Here is a 26,923-nt window from a genome sequence, read left to right as displayed (position 1 = left end):
CGGAGGTTGTGGGCTCAAGTCCCACTCTGGGAGTCTGTGAGGAGTTTGGTGTGTTCTCCCTGTGTCAGCGTGGGTTTCCTCCAGGTGCTCCAGTTTCTATAAGTACAGGGAAAGTACCTGTTAGGTAAGGTGTAAGATAAAAATAGGACTGAGTAAGTAAAGGGTATGATAGTTGAAAGTATCTTACAAATACTTTACAAATAAGGCACGTAATTATGTTCTAAATCATTTGAACTTCTCGGCATAATTATAGATTACAAAATTGAATTACAAGTATGACAGTTTATGCAAGTGACTATTACTGTCATTTTTTTTATAAATAAGGAATACAGCTTCTATTTTACATTACTTCTGAATGTAATTATAAAACCCCAATTCCATTAAGTTGGGACGTTGTGTAAAACAAATAAAAACAGAATACAATGATTGGCAAATCCTTTTCAACCTATAGTCAGTTGAATATGCTACAAACACAAGATATTTAATGTTCAAACTGATAATAATGAAACTTAATTGTTTTTTTTTTTTAAATATTCACTCATTTTGAATTTGAGGCCTGCAACACGTTCCAAAAAAGTTGGGACAGGGGCAACAAAGATGAGGAATACTCAAAAAACACCTGTATGGAACATTCCACAGGTGAACAGATAAATTGGAAACAGGTGAATGTCATGATTGATTATAAAGAGAGCTTCCCCGAAGGGCTCAGTCATTCACAAGCAAGGATGGAGTGAGGTTTCCCTCTTTACGAACAACTGCGTGAGCAAATCATCCAGCAGTTTAAGAAGATTTTTTCTCAACATACAATTGCAAGGGATTTCATTGTCTACAGTCCATAATATCATCAAAAGATTCAGAGAATCTGGAGAAATCTCTGCAAGTAGGCAGGAAACCAATATTGAATGCACGTGACTTTCGATCCCTCAGGCAGCACTGCATTAAAACCCAACATCATTCTGTAATAGATATTACCACATGGGCTCAGGAACACTTCAGAAACCATTGTCAGTGGACTGTCCGGATTGTTATCAGCGCAAAGTTCAAAAGCCAGCGTCACTGATGGTATGGGGGTGTGTTAGTGCCCACGGCATTGGTAATTACACATCTGTGAAGGCACCATTAATGCTGAAATTTACATACAGGTTTTGGAGCAACACATGCTGCCATCCAAGCAACGTCTTTTTCAGGGACATCTCTGCTTGTTTCAGCATGACAATGCCAAACCACATTCTGCAAGTGTTCTACAACAGCGTGGCTTTGTAGTAAAAGAGTGCGGGTACTAGACTGGCCTGTCTACAGTGCAGACCTGTCTCCCATTGAAAATGTGTGGTGCATTATGAAGCGCAAAAAAGGCAACGGAGATACCAGACTGTTGAGCAACAAAAGTTGTACATCAAACAAGAATGGGAAAGAACTCCACCTACACAGATTCAACAATTAGTGTCTTCACTTCCCAAAAGCTTATTGAGAGTTGTTAAAAGAAAAAGTGGTAAACATGCCCCTGTCCCAACTCTTTTAGAACGTGTTGCAGGCCTCAAATTCAAAATGAGTGAATATTTGCAAAAAACAATGAAGTTTATCAGTTTGAACATTAAATATCTTGTCTTTGTAGTGTATTCAATTGAATATATGTTGAAAAAGGTTTGCAAATCATCGTTTTCTGTTTTTATTGATGTTTTACACAACGTCCCAACTTCATTGGAATTGGGGTTGTAGATCCCTTAAAATTATTTACAGTGCACATACAGGGAAGGACATGGTCAATTACATTCATTACAGGCACTATCAGAGTTTCAAGCAGTGGCGATTGCTCTAAGACTGCAAGGGAAGCTCAGCTTCCCCTAAAATGTACAAAAATAAGTGATCAAATATATGCTGTTGTGTGTACATGTCATTGAATAAATATGCACTACAATGCACTCAACTTTTGTTCAGAATCATCTTCTAATAACTGGTAGAGACGCGGCATTCCTATCAATCATTCCCGCAGCTCTACAGTGCTGGTCCACATAGTTCAATAGCGAAGGGCAGCGAAACGAGACGAGTGATTGGATAAATGCTGGGCTTTGTCCCGCCCATCGGATGCTCAGCGTCTCTGGGGGTCTATGGGACAGTGGGCTGGCCTCGGCTGGCCCGGACGCTCAGCTTCTGCATGATGATTGGATGATCTGTCTGAGGCTGAATTCCTTTTTGATTGGCAGCGAAATTAGCGAATCAGCGATCCTTTGGTGTAAAGATCCGTGGGAGCACAGGCGGACACACTTCACATGGGCCAAGGCCGTTTAAGCAGCCTCCCAGTAAACAAGGAATGTCCCTGGACGTTCAAAATAGGTCTAAAAATAGTCTGTCCGTCAAGGACATATTTTAAACATCAATGGACGTCCAAAATCCATCTTAATAAGTTAGTTAAGTGGTGACCAATCGATAACGTCAGTGGACGTCCAAAATATGTCTAATAGTCGTCTTTTCAATGTCTGTGTTTGGACGTCTTTTCAACTTTCATTTTCAACCTTAAGAGAACGTTGATTAGACGGCAGTCATTACGTTATTTCAACGTTGAATCAACGGCTAAATGTTTACTGGGCTAGCTCTGCTGGCCATTGAGAGGACACTAGTCAAGTCCCTGGAAAAGACGTCTTGTTGGTACGACAGGGTCACAGATCATTTTCTTAAAAAGGAACGGAGGGTAGAATTTACGTATAAATAAACCGACATATTTTATGATGTAGGCAGAAATTGAGCGTCCCCTCCTTGAAAGACCAGCATCCGCCACTGGTTTCAAGGTGCTTTGTACTCATTAGGTTCAGAAAATGTAATTTACCTCAATAATCATCATCACGTACTTCTGAGATATTTTACTCTGTTTTGCCCATATGTATTAAGACATTATAGGAACATAACTAACTAATGATGGAATGGGTGTTTCTCTTCTGGTCTTCTTCCTTATTTGTAACATGTTTGTAAGATACCCAGTAATAACCACATATTTCTAGTATCATACCCTTTACTTACACAGTACTTATTTTATCTTACGGCTTACTTAACAAGTACTTACTCTGTACTTACCCAGTAATTAGCATACTCTTTACTTTAACTTGAGTATATTTGTGAAGAAGTGATACTTCGTTACATTGAGCTACATTCTGTTCTTTATATTCATTCATTCATTCATTATCTGTATTCATTATCTGTATCCAGTTCAGGGTCGCAGTAGGTCCAGAGCCTGCCTGGAATCATTGGCCACAAGGCGGGAAGACACCCTGGAGGGGGCACCAGTCCTTCACAGGGCAACACAGACACACACACACATTCACTCACACCTACGGACACTTTTGAGTCGCCAATCCACCTAACAACGTGTGTTTTTGGACTGTGGGAGGAAACTGGAGCACCCAGAGGAAACCCACGCGGACACAGGGAGAACACACCAACTCCTCACAGACAGTCACCCGGATCGGGAATTGAACCCACAACCTCCAGGTCCCTGGAGCTGTGTGACTGCGACACTACCTGCTGCGCCACAGTGCCGCTCCTGTTCTTTATATTCTGCTACTTATTTATATCTATCAGTCCAATGAATTATCTCTTTGTTTTGTTTTGTTGAGACTTCCAACAGAGGCTCTGTCACATGACTGCATCTCACCAATCAAATGTATCAAATCTACCATATACCAATCAAAGGGGGTATAGTACCACACATTAAAGACTTAAACACTTAGACAATGGCTCTGATGATCTTCTCTGTGTGTAAGTCTCTCTCTCTCTCTCTCTCTCTCTCTCACACACACACACACACATGCACACACACACACATTCATGGCCCACTGCAGTTCTGTTTTAATGCTAATAACAAGACATGAGTGAGTGTTACAGGAGACGGAGTGAGTGTGTCCATGTCTGGTGGCAAATGCAGGAGTGTAACCTATTACTCGGAAAGCCAGTGCATCACACATTCCACACACAATTTATTCACATTCATTTTGATATCTCCTTTCATCACATCATCCCTATTCTTTCTTTCTCTTTCTCTCACTCTCCCAGTATGGATATATGGATCACTTGATATATGACATTCTGGGCTTATTTCCCAAAATTTGCGCCCACATTTTTTACACTACTATGCATTATTATATTAATTGGAGATTATTTTACACCTTTCTACAAACTGTTAAATCCGTCCTACATAATGGATCTTGAATAAAAATAAAAGCAGACTTAAATATGGCGTTCACATTTTTAAGTAAAACAAACTTTTTTATACAATTCTGAAGATGTTTCTTCACCATATGCTAGCTCTCCAGTCTGTTAGCCACACACAGGCCTAATGTGTTTACAAAGCCCCTGTGTCAGTAAGGGGCACTAAGGGCATCAGTAAAAGACTAAAAAAAAACAAAGTGTCTCAGTCTGGTATGCTAGGCCCTCTCTCTCTTTACATCTACAATGTGAAGCAACAATGTAGGTGTGTCTATAAGAGTGGACAGTAAGAGTGTCTGTCATACATGTACACACAAACAAACTAACACGCAGGAAGCAAGACGTTAGAGTCTGAAAAAGTAGGCATCATTGTGTGTAACGCTCCAGACTTGGTGGTTTTTCACTGCATTTCTCTCGTGTGTTTGTGTGTGTGTGTGTGTGTGTGAGTGTGAAGTAGTGGCATGTTATTGCACATTAAGCATTAACTATGCTGACGTCTCTGTATCATGTTCTGTTTGAATCGAGAGATACCTCGAGCTGTGAGAGTGTGATTTGTCATAGTCACCCATCTGTCTCCTTACGTAGCACACAGGAAGAAGATGCTCACATTGCTCACACACACACACACACACACACACAAATCACTCACTGAGCTTCCCCATCATTTACGACCAGGGTTGTACAATACCTTTATGAGCAGGTCGCGCTAGTGCTAGAAAGGTAAGTGTTATAGCAAAAAAAAATTGGGAGTGGCAAACAGTAAAAAAGACAGAGCCAGGCCTTGCCTTCAGCTCACATCATAAAGGTCAACACACACAGGAATAAAAGAGATTTCTCCTGTGGGATTCTAGTAACATTTTAAGGCTAAACAGCTCTGGATTAAACACGGCCATTTGAAATAATGAAGTTATAAACTCTAATTTTGTGGCTGCACTGGAACAAAGGCACCCAATGCTGCATTTTACTATGGTTTTAAAGCAGAGGCTCATTTATTGCCAGAGTTAGAGTGGAAAAAAAAGCCAATAACAAGGTTACTGGAGATGCACAACAGGTCTGACACTTAATGGTGTCCAATTTCTAACAATGGGACTTTAATCATGGACACCACACCACAAAAAATATATCTCCCAATTATTAATTAAATACAACTAATTATGTCTTCACAGTGTTTGTTGTGACTATTAAATCTGAATCATACTTTACATCATTACGTGTAAAGAAGTTCATTACATGTACAGAAAGTGCAAATAATTGAAATAGTTTTATCAAAATGACATATATATTAATTGTATTCCCATCTGATGTATTACATCTGTCATTAATATTAATAGTAGTATATCAGTAATCTGTGTATTTATCAATATAACAATAATTTATATTTTAACATTAAAATATCCATAACATTAATTCTGTTGTTAAATGCTTCATTTGACTTTCTGAATGCAAAATCTCTGATGCAACTAGGCCTCAAGGTGTCAATATAATGGCTATTTCATAACATGAAGAATCATTTACATAAGAAAAAGTGTTATTTTCTATGCTGCACATTTCTTTCTTGGTGGGTGTGTGTTAAGCCTCACTTCCGTTCTCTCTCAGGAACTGAACGTTTAGTGTCCACGCACCAAGCCCTGAGTCACTGGGGGTCTCAAAGGCTGCTCTGGTGTCAGTGGTTCTCAGTTTCCCAAGGTGATAAAAGCTTGACCAAGCTGACCCTGGATCTGTGTTTATATCTGTATCCCCCACAATGTGAATCAACAATGTGTAAGAGTGTTCTAGGCTGATCTGAGGTCAGCTGTATTGCTGAAGATGATGGACATGATGAGTAACTGAGCCACCCTGATGAAGGACACAGAGCAGCAGTGTCCAGGCCACAGTTAATGAATCACAAAAGCTTGGTCATCCTGGTCCATGGTTTGTTGATATTTAAAGCAAAACTAAAAGAGTTTTGAAAGCAATGCACTGCAAATATACCTGCCAATTCTAAACCTCTTATGAATATGCACATTGTAAGATTTCTTGATCATTTGACTTGTGTTAAGCGATTGTATCTGTAGTCCACCCTGGACTGGACAAAGTGATTGCTAAATATGACTGAATGAATGATTAGATTTAAATTATTTGACTTGCTAAGTTATCATCCATATATATAAAACATGCCTTAATGTGATACCCAGTGATACATAATCCAGCAATGCCATTGGATCAAACATAGAAGTGAATGTATCACTGAGATACTCTTCAAAGAACTGTGTTCAACATCATTAACAAATCTAAGCATCCGTAAAACAGGAAAATATTTACTTCTACTACTATTGATCTAACCTCACTACATGTTTATTTTGGTCCTTTTCTGTGCTCAGCATTATAATATAATATTACCCAAATGTACATTATCATCTTTTTTTTGGCCAAGATTCTAAAATTTCTTATTTAAATTGCACCCCAAAGTAGAAATCAGAAGCATATTTTATGTGCTCCTGAATACCCCTTGTGCATATACATTTCTGAACCCTGGCGATAGCTGTTTTGTCTCAGCTAGCAAAAACAATCCTCAGATGGCACACCTGATGACTCACAGACCATAAGAGCCCCTGAGGGGGCAAGCTTCACACTGTGAGCTGTCAGTCAAACCAGAAACTATCGGTTATGACTCACAGCTGAAAACATAACTGACTTAAGTGTCTACATAATCAATATGGGCAGGTTTGTGAAAATTGAAGCATTTAAAGCCCAATGTTGGGGGCTTTATCCCTCTAGACCACACATTGCATGGAACATGTTGGTGTTAGTCTCCTGTGCAATCCATAACATCTAATGCATCTTTCTGTGGAGATTATACAAGCTGTAAATTAATACATCTTAAAATATTTTAAAGTGCCTTCACTTAGCTGTTTGGAGCATTAATAGTCCTTTTACTTTTTTCTTTCTTCTGTTTATCTGGTTTTAGACAGAAAATTAAAAATTAGTTTGTTATAAATGCTATTTGAATACAATACAGGAACCGTTGGAGGTTATGTTTGTACCCCACATCTCCACATATTTCAGGGAAGGGAACACCACAGACAACGCTTTTAAAATTATAGCCTGACACTGACATCTAGTGGGGAGTCCGTGGTAATGCATATATCACAGTGGAACTCCCCTTATTGTTAGGGCATTTGGATTAAATGTTATTAGAAATGAACCACATCCATTCCAATTTGCTTTTGGGGTGATAGGGGGCTCCATTTCCCTTGTGTTGATATAACATTTCTAATGTGTTAACTAAACCACAACTTGTGCATATAGACATCTATTAGATAGATTCAAATAGATGTCTGTAACTACAAGGTAGACATTATCTTGAGATATCTAGTTATTAAAACTCTTGCTTTGCGTAAATGTACGAATCTATTTGATCTTATATGTTTGAAAAGAATGTGTGTGTGTGTGACTTTCTATCGGTTATAAACAACATACGCTAAAACGTTTAGAACCTTCCACGCAAGATATGCAACTAAAATGTGCCCCATACAAATTTACGGCTTACAGTGTAACTACAAGAGCACTTTCCTTAATATAGTATGTTTCACCACTTCTGCACTCTAGGTGGCATTAACAGTTCGGCCCACAAAGCCTGTGGATTAAGATATAAAACAAAATGGATCTGGCATTACTGAATGGTTCAGAAGAGGATTTTATCCATTTCACTGTTAGCTTTTTTTAACCGTTTGCTTTGTGTCTACATGTGGGAACAAGGCATATATACTTGAGCTATAACCAGAAAGTATTCATAGTTAAGCATCTTTAACTATTTAAATGTGGTCTACTTTTCATAAGCGCATTTACAAATTTTAGTGTGTTTTTACAAAGTACTGTTGGCCCCACATGGGTTGGACCTGAAATAGCTTAAGGATGACCTTGGGTTTTGTGTGGTTTGGTACATGAGACTCGGGTGGGCTGCCTGCATCAGATTAATGTGGGCAATCCAGTAACTCACTCTCTCATACACACACAAACTCAGATATATCCTGTTCTTTAATGGTCGAGAGAGAGAGAGAGAGAGAGAGAGAGAGATTTAGCCCTGTTTGATTAAATTTGCCTAAAGCGATAGCTTCGAGTAAAAATCATCTTTTAGTAACATCACTCTGTAACTAAAAACTGATGAAGTATACACACGAAGTTTGCACTACAGGCCTTATGTGACCTTAGACGTCCTAGTTCCCTTAATAGCAGCTCCCAACAAATGACAGGTTATATGCAGAGTGCTGCAAGGCAACATAATCCCCAATAAAACTGTATTTCAGATTTTTTTTATCATTATCTCACATATGGTGGTGCAGCAGGTAGTGTCGCAATCACACAGCTCCAGGAACCTGGAGGTTGTCGTTTGAAGTCCCGCTCCGGGTGACTGTCTGGAGTTTGGTGTATTCTCCCCCTGTCCGCGTGGGTTTCTTCCGGGTGCTTCAGTTTCCTCCCACAGTGCAAAAACATGTTGGTAGGTGGATTTGTGACTCAGAAAATTTTCCATAGCTGTGTGTGTGTGTGTGTATGTTGCCCTGTGAAGGACAGGTCATCCCTCAAGTATCCCTGCCGTGCGCACAACAATTCCGGGTAGGCTAATTAATTAATGATTCATTTAATAGAGATGATACAACCTTGCCTTAAACTGTGTTAAGTAAGCTCAACTAGACTTGCTAACAATGCACAATGTAATTTGAAAAGTACAGACTTCAAAATGGCTGCTACAGTTTTAACAATGAAAATTAGATTTTTATTTTTTTCAACCAGTTATTCCTTTAAGAGCTTTTCAGTGGTAACAGTTACAGTTGAAATGAACAAAGGGTGACACAGGATTTGTTTTGGTCTTCAGATTTGACAATCTTGGTGTTTATTGTAAGTATTGCAGTTTGACTTACAGCTATTATCAGAGTGCATGTTTCACAAAGCATGGCCCCAAAGTTCAACAGGACCTCGCTTCTCCTTGGAATAGGAATAGCTTTATCACACAGGCCCATTCTCCCTTAACCAAAGCTTTCTGAACCCACACATTCTCACAGACTTGTACAGAGAGCCTGCAGGGTATGTAGGCATCAAGCTTCTCAGTGCTAAGCCTTTTGGGCTGTTTTCCAGAACAGTCACGATTACAGAGCAGTTAAAGTGGTGTTTGCAGACAATGAAATCTGTGCTAAAACACTTGAAGGAAAATACCCCCTTTATTTCATGTATTCAATATACTCAGAGTTGAGCCGATCTCAGATCAGATTCCTTCAGGGTTTTTTTTTAATGCTTTTAATCTCCAGAGACTGATCTGCAAACATGTCACAAAAGTGCTAGAAATGTGTGCCCTCTTGGGTCATTTGTTCTGAGAAGCTTGATGCAGCTGGATGTCTCTGTTCGTTCATGGGTCAGTTTCCTGATCCCAGATAAGCACCACTCAAAAAAGTCCATCCAAAAGCCAGTATGATGGTTTTTGTGGGATTTAAAGTGTTGTATTCAAAAGCACTGGTTTTCAAATATGGGCCCTGGCTTTAAGTGCAGATTAAAGAAAAAATAAAGGTACAAATGGACAAATTATGAAAAGAGATCAAGGAAAAAAAAGGTAGTTGCTTTCTCAACAATGGGGTAAAGAAAAAAATTGGGAGAAAGAGTGATACAGTGTTCGTCTGTAGTTTGGCCTGGTGTTAAAACAGCACCATGTTCAGTCCAGTTCTGCTAAAAAAGAAAAAGAAATGCTAACACTAACAATAAAAGAAAGTGAACAAAGCTAGCATCATGCTAACTTGTGCTCACTATCTTCTGTTCTGAGTTAGCAAGTCTGCTTGAACTCATTTTTAAAATCATTGCTTCCACATTGAAAAATGACCATCGTAGATGAATGTTACCCTCCAGGGGAGTGTCCACATCTATTGGTAGGTCACTGAAGCTGCACTCATATGGAAACGGCTGTGGTTTTGATGTTACTTTACTTCTGCTGCTCAAGCATTTACTGAACCTGACGGCGAACAACAGCCATAAGTAGGAGGACGAGTTAAAGTTCAAAGAAAAGAAACGACAATATATATATATATATATATTAAAATTACACTGTATTCAATTTACTGCTTGCTTCTCCCTTCACTTCTGTGATCTGAAGAATCTGCCTGGGAGAGGAATGCATACCAAAAAGCAAAAGCAAAAAAAAAAAAAAAAAAAAAAAAAAAAGGAAAAAACCCCAGAAAGGATGACAAATAAATTAAGCTACTCCTCCAATGATGTATCAGGGAGGAGAAATAAATACGAAAGAAAACTTCAGACTCATTCCTTCCACTGATGAAAGATAAAAGTGGAATGAGTTTTAACAGGCGGAAGACCAAGAGGGGGCTATTCAGGTGCATTGTGGATAATCTCCACCCCCAGGATCCTTAACGCCGACATATTTTACCAATAGTGGAATGCCTCACAGCTTTGACATTAAACAAAAACACACAAAAATAATAATAAACCATAGCTATCTAATAAATAATAAGAGCACAACTGAAACGTTTTTTTTTGTTTGTTTGGTTGGTTGTTTTGTTTTTTTTTGTTTGTTTTGTTTTTTGTAATTTTTTTTCCTTAAACGAGAGGTCCGTGCTCAGGGTCCCACCACAAGCTTTCTCCTCATATGTGTCTTGTTCTTGGAGCATGTTTTCCAAAATATTTTTTTTGGGGGGGGCACAAACAAAAAAATAATATATTCATGAACAAAATATTAGTACTTTTCATGCCACTCTGCCAGCGCATCTGATAGGATAGTAAATTTTTCCAAAAATATAATTTAAAATGCACAAAAAACACAAGACAAACAGCAACAGAGGCAATAGTTCTACCCATGGGTATCTACCTTTTTTAAACTCCATTTTCTTTTTTTTTTCTTTTTTGTCTTAATTTATTAAACTATTTATGTATTATATACAAAAAAACACAAGCAAGTTGGATTTTGCTCTTTTGGACGGACACTGAAAGTGCCTTTGGAGAAAAAAAAAGAGAAGAGGGCAGGTAGGGAGTGTGAGGCCCTAACATGGAGATGGGTCTAGAGGAGTTATTGCTTGTTACTGCTAGTCGGGACATCTACTCGAAGGCTATGGTGCCTGGTTTCTACGTTCAGCTCTATGGCGGGACAGTGCAGAGTTGCTTGTAGCTGCTGTGCAGAAACATTGGTTTCTGCTGTGTAAATGCACCAAAATTGACCTCCCCATTAAACATGGGAATGATCGGTTTTTCTTTTCGTTCTTTTCTTTGATGAAACACTGCAGACATTTTTGAAGGGCTTTTCTCATCTGCGCTATTCACGTAGCACCAGTCGATGTAGTTCGTGCCAGGATTATTGAGCAGCCTTCTAAAAATTTTAAGACAATCTAAAGACATGGGCCACTGATCTTGATATGCTGGGAGCAGTGTTCCAGTAGGAGTCCAAATCGTACATATTTCATTGGTTCACATACGTTCAGATTGCTGTTGTGTCACTTGAGAAAGTCCCGACAGGCGACAAGTTCACAAGCCTTTCGTACACCAGGTAATTTGATTGTTTGAAAGCTGGAGTGAAATTAAAATAACACATAATGTTGGATTGAAAAAATCTCTCAATCTGATATCAAAGAAATGTACTGAATTTTTATAAACTGTCTAAAAAACTCTGGCTAAAACATTCTGGAACATCAAACCAATCAATAAAAAGGAATCTGGAAGGCTTGTGCTCTGGTCACCTAAATGATGTGACAGATTCTGAGGGGGCAAACGGTTTGGGTGATGAGGCAGGGGTGGAGTGTGCGGGACAGTGTTTTTGTTGAAGTCGAATCATGGATTTGGGGGGTGTACTTGTTGGTAGTCGTTATTATGGGAACTAGTATGTGTGCGAGTGTGTATGTGGGCGTGTCTTAAGAGCTGAAGGCGAGCTTGAGGCTGCAGGAGGAATAGCCCTCATCACTGGCCAGGCTCTGCAGGCTGCTGTGGTCGTCCAGGTCGCTGGTGCTGGCCGAGCTTACACTGTCCAGCTCTCCATGGGAGAACTCAGTGCTCTCTACATCTACCTCAATCTCCTCTGCAAAGGGAGAAAGAGACAAAGATATTTTACCAATGCTTTGAAACATACAAAGGCAATGCATTAATTTGCATTAGCAAATTCGATCTTTTTTATGTGCCTGAAATAGTTCTAATAAAATGGCAATCCCAGTGTTCCACACACCAACATTAACAGCTAAAGCTTGCAACAGCATAATATTTACTTTGATAAAATAGATAGATATTTAAACCTTTTACTTTATGAACAAAGAGAGGATAAGTCTAGCCATATACTCCTAACAGCAGGGCAATTAGGAGTCAGCTAGTCCTCCACATTTATAAAACATTTATCAATCCAAAGTTTTGCTAAAAACAAAATTCATGCTGTTGTTAAAATAAACATGAGAACAAAGCCAATCTTTTCTCATAAGGAATTACTGAAGAGAGCAGACCAAAAAATGATCCAGAGTTAAAATAATGGTTAGATTACAATGATAGGGGAAATGTGAAAAGCCTAATACTGATATGGACTCTCTGTCAATAACTATCCATATATGTGAGCGATATGGGTATTACTGTGTGTACCTTGATCAGAGTCAGAGCGGTCAGAGCAGTGGGTGGAGCCCACACTGTCACTGCGTATCCTCTCAGTTTCTCCGACAGCACAGGTCCCTCGCAGGAAGTCCAGCTGCCGGCGAAGGCGCCTCTGCTTCCGCTCCAAACTCTCCAACTGATACTGAGACTTCCTATCGGTCTCCTCCAACTTCTACAGAGAGACACATGTGGATATTTGAGTCCTACCAATCTTTGAACTACTACAGAGAGAGAATGAGACAGAATATGATATATATCAGTCCTGTCAGCCACCTCAAACTACTACATAGAGGCAGAGTGAGATATTTAAGCACACATCAGTTCTATCAGGACTGTTATCAGCATGAGAGGGAGAGATGCTTCAGTCCTCCTCCAACATCTACAGTGTGTGCGTGTGTGAGAGAGTTTTTATCAATTTTCTCTAAATTCTACACAGGGAGTGTGTAGACACCTAAGACTGAAAATGTATTTTTGCATTGTTTTTCAAAATGCTAATCTAGATTACGATATTTAAATTTATACTGTATATGTTGCTAGAGTGTGGCACAGTGGCGCAGCAGGTAGTGTCGCAGTCACACAGCTCCAGGGGCCTGGAGGTTGTGGGTTTGATTCCCGCTCTGGGTGACTGTCTGTGAGGAGTTGGTGTGTTCTCCCCATGTCTGCGTGGGTTTCCTCCGGGTGCTCCAGTTTCCTCCGACAGTCCAAAAACACACGTTGGTAGGTGGATTGGTGACTCAAAATTTTCCGTAGGTGTGAGTGTGTGAGTGAATGTGTGTGTGTCTGTGTTGCCCTGTGAAGGACTGGCGCCCCCTCCAGGGTGTATTCCCGCTTTGCGCCCAATGATTCCAGGTAGGCTCTGGACCCACTGTGACCCTGAATTGGATAAGCGGTTACAGATAATGAATGAATGAATGAATGAATATTGCTAGAGTATAAAACATTAATTGGGTTATATATAGGTCAATGGTTATATCAGTATATGATTTCACATGAATAGCAGTGTGACATAAATATTTTTCCCATCCGCCTCTGTATTTGTGTGTGTGGTGTTTACTAAAGAGTTCAATTCTGATTGATATATACACATTGCCAGTGTGAACAGTGACAATACATTACAGTTGTGTAATGGAACATGACCCCTGGAGAGAGAGACACACACAAAATATGTTTATAATCAATACTGACTATAAATAAGCTGTGTTTGCATATGCTTTTGTGTGTGTGTGTGTGTATGTGCATCTGCGTTTATACAGACATACACTGAGTAAGGCACTTTACAGCCGCTCTGAACAACGATGAACCTTACTTCCACATTCTTTATGTGAGCTTTCACTTTGTGTTTGTGTGTGCTTGTGCTTAGTGAATAAGGTACTAGTACTAGAGTTTGGTAACATTTTGCTGTAGGTCGATGTTCATAATGCTACCCAACACCCTCAGAAACATCCACAATGTGCCAACTCTCATTAACACCTTCTGGGGATTCTGGGGATATTCAATAAGGCAACTTTTATGACATGAATCATTTTTACAATATATGCCTTATTAAAGTTTATGTGTAAATTACCCTTTCCACAACATATATTTTATTCCCTACAATTAAACATGCTATCAGTTTGTAAACGTAAATAATGTTTCTTCTACTCATACAAAAATGAGATTTGGAGTTCCCCAAGGCTCCATTTTAGGACCTTTACTATTCATATTATACATGCTGCCACTGGGCAGAGTTATTAGCAGGCATGGCATTACCTTCCACAGTTATGCAGATGACACACAGTTATACATATCAGCCAAACCAGGCGACAAACCAACACTAAAGAAAATGGAGGACTGTGTTAAAGAAGTGAAGCATTGGATGTCATACAATTTCCTTCTGCTAAACAGCGACAAAACCGAGGTTCTCCTTCTAGGTCCAAAACCTGCTATAAATAAGGTATCAGACTTAATACATAATTTTGACTTCCCTGTTCTCCCGAGCTCATCAGCTAAAAATCTGGGTGTTATAATTGATTCAGATCTATCATTTGATCAGCATATAGGTAACATTACAAGAACAGCTTTCCTACATCTTCGGAACCTCGCTAAGTTAAGAAATTCCTTATCCCTCCAAGATGCGGAAAAATTAGTTCACGCTTTTATTACCAAGGTTTTACTCCCAAGGTTTCTTCCTCCAGCCTCGAGGGAGTTTTTCCTTGCCACTGTCGCCTTCGGCTTGCTTGCATTGGGCTTTGATTTAAATGTTCTGTTTTGAAACTGTGAAGCTGCTTTGTGACAACGTCAGTTGTAAAAGGCGCTATACAAATAAATTTGATTTGATTTGATTTGATTTTTGATTACTCTGCCTTAAAGGTTGACATATGAAGATAACCTCTGTACTGATTAATTGTCATGTATCGGGCCATGTAATTCATGTTAAAATTCATCCTATTCAAGTATAGTTGAGACTAACCTGCTGTATTTGAATGGGCAGATGTATGCAAATGTGTTTTTTGTGAATGGGAATATGGAATGTAACAGTTTCACCAACAAAAGTCATTTATTTCACTTGACATATTTTCAGTTTCCATGACAATGTTAATGTTAATTTTTCCATTTAAATATATCATTCGTGGAAGTGGAGAACACCCAAGGAGAATTCTGTTTTAAGAAAGTGTCCGCTGTGTTTGTGTTTATGTTAATGTTACCTTTATATGTGCTTTTGCTTTGTTGAGCAGGCCCAATGTAGTGTGGCGGTTGCAGTCTGGTCCCAGCGGGATAAGAGTCTTCAATCGTTCCAAACAGAGACGGAGGTGTGCTCGTCTATAAACACACACACACACACACACACACTTAGAATAAAGCACCCACAAACATGCCACAGTGGTGTGAATAAAATCGGTTTATAAACATGACATCCATTATGTGTCACAGTGCAATAAGCTGTAGTCCCTTCTTAAATCACGAGGCCTGAGATACAAACTTTTAATACTACATACATCATCTCCCTCACACAAATGTTGGGACCCTTTTGGAAGCCTACTTTGTGTGGATTGGTTCAGGCTTTACTATAATGGATATTGCTGCTTTTGGCTACGATGCATCTTGAAAGCATAAAGGCAATGATATTTTTAAATGAACAAACACTACTACAGGAAGACCCTGCATGAATGTATGAAAGAAAGAGTGAAACACAGAGGGGGGGGGTGGCGGCAGAGAGATTGTTATCTGTGTGTACAAATCTTATCAGGTCATTTCATCTTATCAGAAGTATCTGTACTGTCTATCTGTCTATCTATCCATCTATATATATATATATATATCTTTGAGACAGAGAAAGAGACACAGGCACCAATAATAAAACAAATTTATATGCAGGGGTTAGACAATGAAAGTGAAACACCTGTCATTTTAGTGTGGGAGGTTTCATGGCTAACTTGGACCAGCCTGGTGGCCAATCTTCATTAATTGCACATTGCACCAGTAAGACCATGTGCATCCAATGGTTCAAACATTGTATCCTGAAGGTGGTGCCGTGTATCAGGATGACAATGCACCAATACACACAGCAAGACTGGTGAAAGATTGGTTTGACGAACATGAAAGTGAAGTTGAACATCTCCAATGGCCTGCACAGTCACCAGATCTAAATGTTATTGAGCCACTTTGGGGTGTTTTGGAGGAGCGAGTCAGAATGGCTTAAAATCCCTCTGACCACTGTGCAGGACTTGTATATGTCATTCCCAAGATGAATTGACGCTGTATTGGCCGCAAAAGAAGGCCCTACACCATACTAATAAATTATTGTGGTCTAAAACCAGGTGTTTCAGTTTCATTGTCCAACCCCTGTATATTAGGAGTACCAATAAGTTCAAAAGTTTTTTGAAAATTGTAATTCAAAATTTAAACATGCTCCTGCCATTTTATGGTAACTGGTGTGTAGTATTAAAAAATTCTATTTTCTTTTTATTCATCAAAATAACCTAAAATTTAAGTAGTTTGAAAATGGCAAATGACAAAAATGTATTCGTTACTGCATTTGTTGTGCATTCTTGGAAAAGCACTGCAAAACATGTGCACTGATTTGTTCTATTCTTGAGGATAATATTATATCCAAGCGTATGTGTGAGTTTTGGTTTATATGATTTAAAGATGCATTAATTGTTAATTTTATTTTGTCATATTTGATACTATGCCACCATAACCATAAATTGACAAAAGAGCAGGAGAACTACTCGCGAAATGTAGGTTTTCTACTATAGAGTTTTAGCACCAACCAAACTGAACACACCTGTGACAGCAAATCAGTGTGTTCAAATTCTTCCAAATATTCAACATGGGTGTGTGGATACAAACTACACAGGAACTAAATGGATCAGTTAAAAAAGGAAACAAACACTGTCTAGAACTGAAATAAACATACAATCACAAATACTGCACAATTGAATGTGCGGTACAACTTTGGGTATTACTTCCTGTGTGAAAATGCTCTTTGAAAAGCTCATAGCCTGCAATTTTCAACCTAAACATTTGCCACAAAATATTGCACAAAATTGCTTATGAATATTAAACTGAATAAGTTAAACTGACTCTTTGAAATCTTTGAAGTGTCCACACTTGAGCCAGAGTGTCCCATTCTATTGCCAGTACTTTTAGATTATACAAACTATGTACATCAGTTTTAGCAATAGATGCCCCTGAGAGTAGCTGAATACATAATTAGAGGGAGTGTTGGGATGCTTTCGGTCTTGAGCTGTATGCAAAGAGCTGTGTTGTATGGAAGTGCCAGTCTATGGTGTGGTTGAATAGGAGTGTGTGTGGAGTATCGTGACAAGTGTGGGTGTGGGACACTGCATTATTGTGAATCCATTAATAGCTCCTCCACTCCTCTACTGGAACTGTGTGAATGACACTCCATCTGTAGCAAGATTACACAACACGTGGCCTGCAGTTTGCGAAAATCCATGTGCACACAGACACAGACAGACAGACATACAGACACACACACACAAAGTGTAGGCACATTCTGTTAAACTACCCACAATGCAATGCAACCAGGGACAGCCTGCATTAAGGCGTATGCTGGACCATTCTGTTCTCTGTCCTCTTGTTTATCTCAGTTGAACTACAGCTCAAATTGTCCACAAATTATTCCTAAGCTGAACCATTCCACTCTACTATGTAGTACAGAATTACCATCTCTAATGCAGGCCAACAAAACAATAGGAAATGATTCCCATAATATTCAGGCTAAATACACTTTACAACAGCTGCAACTGCAATTCTACATCTATGGTCTGAATACTTTCAAGATACTTTTAAGAACCATGAATGTAGTCTTGGGAAACTAAAAAGAACTAAACTTTAAAAGTACACTACAAATGGCTAACTTTCAGTAGCCTGCCCCTAAGGATTAATCAAATATTCCTGTACATACAGAAGTAAACCTCAAGACACCAAACATGTCTGAACTGTAAGTTAGGATTCGTGTAAATCTGACTATCACTATAACCAGGGTTGTACTGTTCTTTACAGAGGACACTGAGTCCAAGGCCGGGTTAAGCCTGGACATGTAAAAGAGTATGCTTTGAGGTGGAGTTACTCACATCCTCATTGCCCAGACAAATTCAGACATGTTTTCTATCTTGGACACAGACAACACGTCCAAAAGGCCTTCCTCTGAAAGTACAACAGTTACTCCTTCACACATTCTCCATATGACTCAACCTAGAGATTTACTGAGAAGAGAGACATAGTGAGGTTTTCACATATATTTTGTCAGCTGACTCCACACACACTATTTCTGACCTCCTCCTCACGTCCGTCCAGTGACTACACACACACATATACATAAACACCTGGTGAAAGAAGCAGTTTACAGATTGCATGTCTTGACATATCCCTCCAGTGACTCAAACACGTGTGTGCATGTGCACACAGACACACACTCAAAACAACCTAATATACTGGAAGGGAGAAATCAGGAATTCTAGAAAGGTTTAACCCTCTCTTATGAAAAATTGAGATATATTGGCTAACAGCTCAAAATGTTATATTTTCATGACATATGACATCGAAATTTGCTTTCTTTTCTCATGACATTAAATGAATTAACAGACACTGAAACTGACAAATGAGACAAAAAGTGTTTTAAGCGTTTGTCCAACTGGATTGTTGGTCATGTAGCATGTCAAAGAAGACCAGAATTGTCTCAGAAATAGATTACAACAATCAGATATGCAATGACTCTTTTGGTTCAAATGCTATCAACACAAAATTTCAAAACGTTTGTTGTTTGTTACAGGTAACCTAAGATAAAATAAGTCTTGCGATTTTGACTCACCCTGTATGTATGTGCGTGTGTATAACTCTCTCTTGCTAGTTAACATACAAACCTGTGTGTGTGTGTGTGTGTGTATTTAACGTTGCTCTTTTGAATGGTCCCGCTGGCAAGACTACACTATTTTTACATTTTTGTGTGTGTCAATCAGAGAGAGAGAGAGAGAGAGAGAGAGAGAGAGAGAGAGAGAGAGAGAGAGAGAGATTTTCACCGGGAGGTGTATTCAGCATTTGAGTACATGTGTTTCCACGGGAACAGACACCAGATTCACAGCAGTAACTCTTTGTGTGTGACGTGCAGGAAACTGTGAGGCTGATGGTTATGATTACTCTACTTTATTAAAGTGTACTTTCAGGTGTTTATTTTGATGGGGAAACAGGGTGAATTTGTTCTCAGATTAGCTGTGGATAACAAAATGCTGCCAAAACTTGTGCCCAAAGATTGTGCACTCTATTCCATGATATTAATATATAATAATATATTCTATGTATTGTATATAATAAACTTTGAGTAAAATAACTACAAAATTATGCTCCGTACACAACAGCGGGCTTCCTACATTAACATAAATTATAATCCAATGCCTGGAGCTTTGTATTGGTATGAAGTTCCATAAAAAGGGCCATAGCAAAGTTGCTTGCTGTTATAAGAAAAATGAATTGTTTTTTATCACTGCAAAAAAGAAAATACACAATATCTAATAAATAACGTCTTATTGGAATCTACAACCCCAATTCCAAAGAAGTTGAGACGTTGTTTAAAACATAAATGAAAAAAGAATATGATGATTTGCAAATCCTTTTCAATCTATATTCAATTCAATACACTACAAAAAGAAGATATTTAATCTTCAAATTGATAAACTTTGTTTTATTTATTTAATTTATTTATTTTCAAATATTAACTCATTTTAAATGAGGCCTGCAACATGTTCCAAAAGAGTTGGTTAGGGTAAGAAAAGACTGGGAAAGTTGAGGAATGCTCAAAAAACACCTGTTTAGAATAGTCCACAAGTGAACAGGCTAATTGGAAACAGGTGAGTGTCATGATTTGGTATAAAGGGAGCATCCCGGAAAGGCTCAGTCGTTCACAAGAAAGGACGTTCACTTAGTGAACCACTGTGTAAGAGAACAGTCAGTGAACACAGTTCATCGCTCAATCTACATGTCTACAACATGCAAAGCAAAAGAAATATATCATCAACACCCAGAAACGCCACCAGCTTCTCTGGGCCCGAGCTCATCTGAGATGGACTGCTGCAAAGTGGAAAAGTGTCCTGTGGTCTGATGAGTCCACATTTCAAATTGTTTTTGGAAATCATGGACGTTGTATCCTCTGAGCCAAAGAGGAAAAGGACTGTCTGGATTGTTATCAGCGCAAAGTTCAAAAGCCAGCATCTCTGATGGTATGGGGGTGTGTTAGTGCCTATGACATGGGTAACTTGCACATCTGTGAAGGCACGATTAATGCTGAAATTTACATACAGGTTTTGGAGCAACATATGCTGCCATCCAAGCAATGTCTTTTTCAGGGACATCCCTGCTTGTTTCAGCAAGACAATTCCTAACCACATACATGCATGTGTTGCAAGAGCATGGCTTCATAGTAAAAGAGTGCGGGTACTAGACTGACCTGTATGCAGTGCAGACCTGTCTCCCATTGAAAATGTGTGGCACATTATGAAACGCAAAATACGACAACGGACACCCTGGACTGTTGAGCAACTGAAGTTGTACATCAAGCAAGTATGGGAAAGAACTCCAGCTATATAGCTTCAACAATTAGTGTCCTCAGTTCCCAAATGCTTATTGAGAGTTGTTAAAAGAAAATGTGCCCCTGTCCCAATTCTTTTGGAACGTGTTGCAGGCCTCAAACTCATAATGAGTGAATATTTGAGAGAAACAAAAAAAATATAATAAAAAAATAAAGTTTGTCCGTTTGAACATTAAATATCTTGTCTTTTAATATATTTAGTCTATAGGTTGAAAAGGATTTGCAAATCACTGTATTCTGTTTTTATTTATGCTTTGCACAACGCCCCAACTTCATTGGAATTGGGGTTGTATGTAAAAATGCTATAGGTAGACTAATCTGTATATATCTGCACAATTTTAGTACAATCATAGTGCAAAACCATGTATCAGACAGGTTCCACATGCATCAATCAACTCTCAGCTAAAGAAAAATAATGTAAGTCCTCTTTAATCTTTGACATATTTCATATCAAATATAAAAAACCAACTCCATCTAAATACACCCACCCTCACTCATCCCAGATTCCGTTCTACCAATGAGTGAATAATTAATGAGATGGAGAATGTGGGACGTGACAGCACGAGGAGAGGTGAGAAAGAGTGCGAGTAAAGGACAACATTAAATGTTCCACATGCCAGACATACTATCCTGGTGTATGTAAAAATGCAAACTGCAACTTTTTTTAAGGATTTTTTTTAATTATTAACAGATACAGAACACGACAAAGACTGTCATTAATTGTGGCACTAAATTTTGTTGCATTTTGTTAATTGTGTGAGTATCTAAGTAAATAAGTTTCATGATTATAAATATAAAAAAAAAAATTAATAACAATAAAAAAAACACAACAGGAATTCAACAGAAAAGTGTGTAAGACCCCGCAGACTACCTCAACCGCTACTTTCAGATAAAAACCTTGCGATGCTTTCATCTTTGAGAGGGAGGAGAAAATCAAGCTCCACTGTTGCTTCATATCTAAACAAATACACAGAGTCCGAAAGGATATGAAGATTAAGATAAAGAAGAATTTTGCGTAATTGTCCATAAATTGCATTCTCACCATCAAACTCTACCATCAAAGCTCTTCTCTCTGTGGATAATGGAGAAATGGTATAGCTTTTCTCCTACCGACCAAAACCCTAATTCCTTGCTGTGCATGTTTATGCATACATCATTTCTGATGTAACACACTTCACAAAGGATATGTTTATAATAGAATAACTGCATATTCTTAACTCTTCAGTTACATTAATGTAATGTTAATGACAATAAGAGGGAACTACATTTTTTGGATATATTAGTCAAATAATTTTTACAATGTAATGGATAACTACCATTTTTGATGCTTCAGAATCGACATGTATATATGTGTGTTTGTGAGTGGTTCATATGCGTTCTGTTGAGTGTAACACCCTCCCCTGACCTACTTATAGAACAGAACATAGGGAAGCCTGTCTGTGGAGGGAACTCACTGTTGCTATGCGTCGTCACGGCAAGGGAAGCATCAGGATCTACAGTAAAGCGTGAACACGAAAAACACACACACACACACACACACGTGTACAGACATTCATGCACACGCACAGCCCTAAAAACAGAATAAAAATGCTCTGTGCGTTGCAAAGGAATCATTTCCTACCAGATGTTTTTGTGGCAGAACAGAAACCTCAACAGAGTGTTGCTGCTCACGTGAAACAGAGCAGGACAGAAAGCAGAAGCTTTGGGCACAAAAACAAACAAGTTAAGGCCACAGCTTGGCCAGAATTAATCTGATTTACACAATCTCCCCCTGCCCCATACCCCAAATGTAGTCAATTAACCAAGACATGTTTAGGGTCCGAATCCCGATTCGGACTGGAGCCACGTGTAACAAACAATGTAACAAAAATACTCCACCAATCGGCATCAAGCAACAAACCGTAACTTTGTACACTGTAAAAATGTATTTGAGGCAAATGTGTGCTGATTTAGGCATTTACAAGTTTGTACAAAAATTTCTAGGCCATATGTTTCCATTAGTTTACTGATTCTGAATTCTGAGTCTCAGACTCCAGTGCTAGGCACATAACAGATTATATTTGTGGTAAGAGGGGAATGGCCTAAATGTAGTGCTTTTTTTTGATGAAACTATCATAAGTCAGGCTTCAGTTCATTTAAATGCAGTTATTTGTTCTCACATATTGGCCTAGACAAATGAGTCCTCTAAACAATCAGTGTCCTTTATTGCAGTAATCATCCTGACATGTTAATATTTTGCAATGCTCAACACTAGTGCAATGTGCAGCATTCTACTAATCTCTCTCAATCTCATTTATAAACAAATCAAACATGCAGCAGGCGGTCGTGATGAAACGCACGTATTCAGGAGTGTGTGTGTGTGTGTGTGTGTGTGTGTATGCAATATGCATGGACCTCGATTCCACCTCCAGCTGCAGCATAGTCATGGGGAGGGCTGCTTTTTTTTCCCACTACGGCTTCCCCCGTTTATCTGTGTATTTGTGTGTGTGTGTGTGTGTGTGTGTTTTCTCCTCCACTTCCTCACGTGATGGGCTTTGGTGTTGCAGGTCACATGATTTGGTTAATGCATGGATTATAGAGAGAGGGAGAGACATGGTTCGGGGTCAGGCTTTGGAATCTCAAGCCAATTCGGAGCTGATCAATAAATGTTCTGATCAACAGAGCATGCTGACAGCTTCAACCACTTGAAACATCAATGTTTCAGGTCAAACGAAAAACACAAATACATTTTTATATACTGTCTGACTGTATGATAGAAACCAGCACATACACAGGAAATCACTGAATTATTTATTATTTACAGAAGGAACCCAAAAAAAAACCTAATAAAATATAATATTATATATACACACATATATATATATACACACACACATATATATATATATATATATATATATATATATATATATATATATATATATATATATATATATATATATATATATATACACATATATACACACATATATATATATATATATAAAATTGCTATACCTGTAGCCAACACATCTGCTCACTTGTTCACACATCAGGACGATAATAGTGTAATAGGGTGAGATAGGGTGGACAATATTTGGGATAAGGTTTTGGAAGAGGATTGAAGATAACAAGATTTACAGATTTGAAGCAGAATATCACATGTAGTTTTGAAATCATGAGCCACTAAAAGCCAGGAACAATTTATTCCCCAACATTTAAAATAACTAGATACATAATTGTGGAGTTTTAATAACATGTATTAATAACAAATGAAGCTGAGGAATGCTAGCTGTGCTGATTACAACAGATAAAACATAATTAAATGCCAAGTGTATGCTAGAATGCCCCCTTTAACAACTTCTAGGGTATTTCTAATATATATCCTTGTTAGTAACATATATTAATTGATAGTTATGTTAGGTCTTGTTGCATCTGAATAAAAATAAACAAAACATACAAACTTCGGTTAGAAGATATGACTGGCAAGCGAGACTGTATTTAGAGTAAATCTGTGAATATGGTTTTGTGCCAAGCATATTTTTTTGTAACAATATGACAAAAATAAAGGTTTGCAAGCGCACATTTTTGGGCGAATATTATTAGAGATATATGTGGAGACAGGTGACTGACAGACAAAATCAGTCACGTTTTGGAGGTAGGATACAGGCAGATTACATGAGCTTCCACCCCCCCCTCACACTCACACACCCACACCCACACACAGATGGAATGCCATTAACTGTGCTAGTTCTCAACTCTGTGTAATCTGCCCCAAAACGGTTGCAGCAGATTTAGCAGGGGGAGAGAGAGAGAGAGAGAGAGAGAGAGAGAGACAGAGTAAATTAGTGTCTACATCATCTAATAATCTACTGTCTAAATGCTGGACTTACCATCAACAGAGAATGGGTTATATATGCAATTAACAAACAAGCTTAAGTGTATTTAAAAACACACTTTTTTTATTGTATTGTAAGCCAGACTGAATGTTTGAATATTTTAATCATTCAATCCCATTCATCTCCATCTTTATAAGACGCTGATCAGTTGGTTAATATCATTCATTCATTATCTGTAACAGCTTATCCAGTTCAGGGTCACGGTAGTTGGTTAATATGGATCATTAAAGATTACAACACTGTGACAGCGCTTGGGTTAAGCACTGCAATCATGTTTCTGAATATCATGTTTCCAGAACAAGTACTTCCTGACAAAGAATGAGCTTGTAGTGTCTGCTTGTTATGGAAACTGGCAACATTCTCGACACAAAATCACATCCTTCTCAATATCACTCGAGCCACAAAAATTCATCTTCTCCCTCAACGCTGATACTCCCAATTTGTTTTTACTTGGTCATCATTGATGTCCAATTCATTTTAATTGTCAGCATACTCACTGGCCATATGTCAGTAAGCTAGTTATCACAGCAGGCAAGTGGAAATATTGTGAGTTGTAGAGCTTTCCACCATCATGTGGTGGAAAGCTTAGAGTTTGAAACAGAAATTGCGTTTACATAATTACTTGATGTCTAATAAAACAGGTAATTGATCTTCCGTGGGATCATAGTGAATGTATTTTGTTATTAAAGGTGGATATTTCTGAATGTACTAATATTAAGCTTGACTGGTGAGCTGCTCAAAACGAAAAGGCAATAATAATTTTAAAAAATCTCCAAGCCAAATGGCCACTTTCTTTGCATATTTAGTGGCCAAAATATGACGTGGCATGAGAGCCAGACTATAGGAAATGCCAACCCCTGCCAAAAGAGCATAACTTGCCCCTCCCTCTTTGGGCAGTGTCTGTTAGCTAACACTAACTGAGACTTTGGTGTTGTGATAGCTGCAACACAAATATAGTGATGGTGCTTCACACGTCTGAGAGGAAGCAGGGAGATTTTTGTACTTGCTCCTTAGCTCTCATAGATGTTTTGTTGTTTTAAACAAAGAGTAGATTGTTACCATGCATAATTATTTTGTAACATTGCACTTACTTGCTCGAAAATATTTCAACAGTTGGATGGAAACCTGGCTAAGGGCAATAAAACACACTTAGTCAAGTTGCACAATATTTCAGGTATTAATCGTATTATCATGGCTGGGAATTAAAGATGGATTATCGACATGAACAAACTCGTGCAACGTCAGACAAAACAAATATTTTGTGCTTATTGGGCAGACAAACAAATACTCATGCACAGTAACAGCTGTGGTGGAGGACAGCCCATAGAGGCCCATCAGTAACACATGGATTAATTCACATGCTGAGCTCTAATCTTCCCAGACCAGCAGACCCCACTCACATGCCCGCTGAGTGTATGTTTGTGTATGTGTGTGATCATGAAAGCCCCTGTAGAAGGGTGGGGGTAAATTTGGGAAAGCTGTGACTGCTCTCTCTGGGGTCAGTTTTTGAAGATGTGTTGACCCCTGGGATGCAGGAGCTTCTGGATTAGAGTCTAATAAACAGTAGTGTGATTGCAAAACAAATACACAAACAAACAGATTACAAGAGAAAGCTCATACACCCAGAAATAGACAGTCGGTGCAGTAAGAAATACATAATACTGCCAAAAATTTGTAGACACATGCTCGCCCAATGTTTTGTCTGATATCGAAGGTAATAACTGGTAGTTTAATGAAAAGCCAGCTTTTACTCTTCTCGAAAGGCTTTATAACATAGTGGAACACTAATGTAAGGATTCTATACCATTCAGCCACATAAACATTAATGAAATAATGTAATTAGTAAGGTACTGAAATTAGTTTTCGCACTCCAACCCATACATACTATGCTAAAGGTAGTTTTATCTTTTTTTTTTTTAGTATTAAGGTCATCATTACTATATAAAACAGTATCTGTACCAGTCAAGATTTTGGGAAATTGAGCCCTGGGCAAAAGTCAGAAAAATAATATAATAATAAGGAAAAAAAAAATTTAAGAAAATAGATAAGGCCAGATGTTACCAGTGTGTTTGCCTCTGGTTCACAAGAAGCCTCTGCTGATGGACAGATAATCCCAACACACACACACACACACACATTATGAGATCAAACGCCATGGCATGCAGGACAA

At 38.5% G+C, this 26,923-nt stretch overlaps 1 protein-coding gene across 2 annotated transcripts in view; it reads right to left on the bottom strand.

Moving 5' to 3' along the window:
* Positions 1 to 8,941: 8,941 nt before the first annotated feature.
* The window catches only part of LOC136679242 (max-interacting protein 1-like), a 35,291-nt gene continuing 17,309 nt past the window's right edge, over positions 8,942 to 26,923 (bottom strand). For both annotated transcript variants that reach the window (XM_066657666.1, XM_066657667.1), the window contains exons 4-6: positions 15,471 to 15,585; positions 12,778 to 12,958; positions 8,942 to 12,232 (exon numbers count right to left, since the gene is read on the bottom strand). In XM_066657666.1, the coding sequence (XP_066513763.1) occupies positions 12,069 to 12,232; positions 12,778 to 12,958; positions 15,471 to 15,585 (460 nt within the window). In that variant the 3' untranslated portion in view covers positions 8,942 to 12,068. The remainder of the gene's footprint in view (positions 12,233 to 12,777; positions 12,959 to 15,470; positions 15,586 to 26,923) is intronic.

The sequence above is a fragment of the Hoplias malabaricus genome, chromosome Y (assembly GCF_029633855.1).
Source record: "Hoplias malabaricus isolate fHopMal1 chromosome Y, fHopMal1.hap1, whole genome shotgun sequence".
NCBI lineage: Eukaryota > Metazoa > Chordata > Actinopteri > Characiformes > Erythrinidae > Hoplias > Hoplias malabaricus.
Note: the sequence above shows the minus strand (reverse complement) of the source record. Positions and strands in the feature narration are given on the sequence as shown.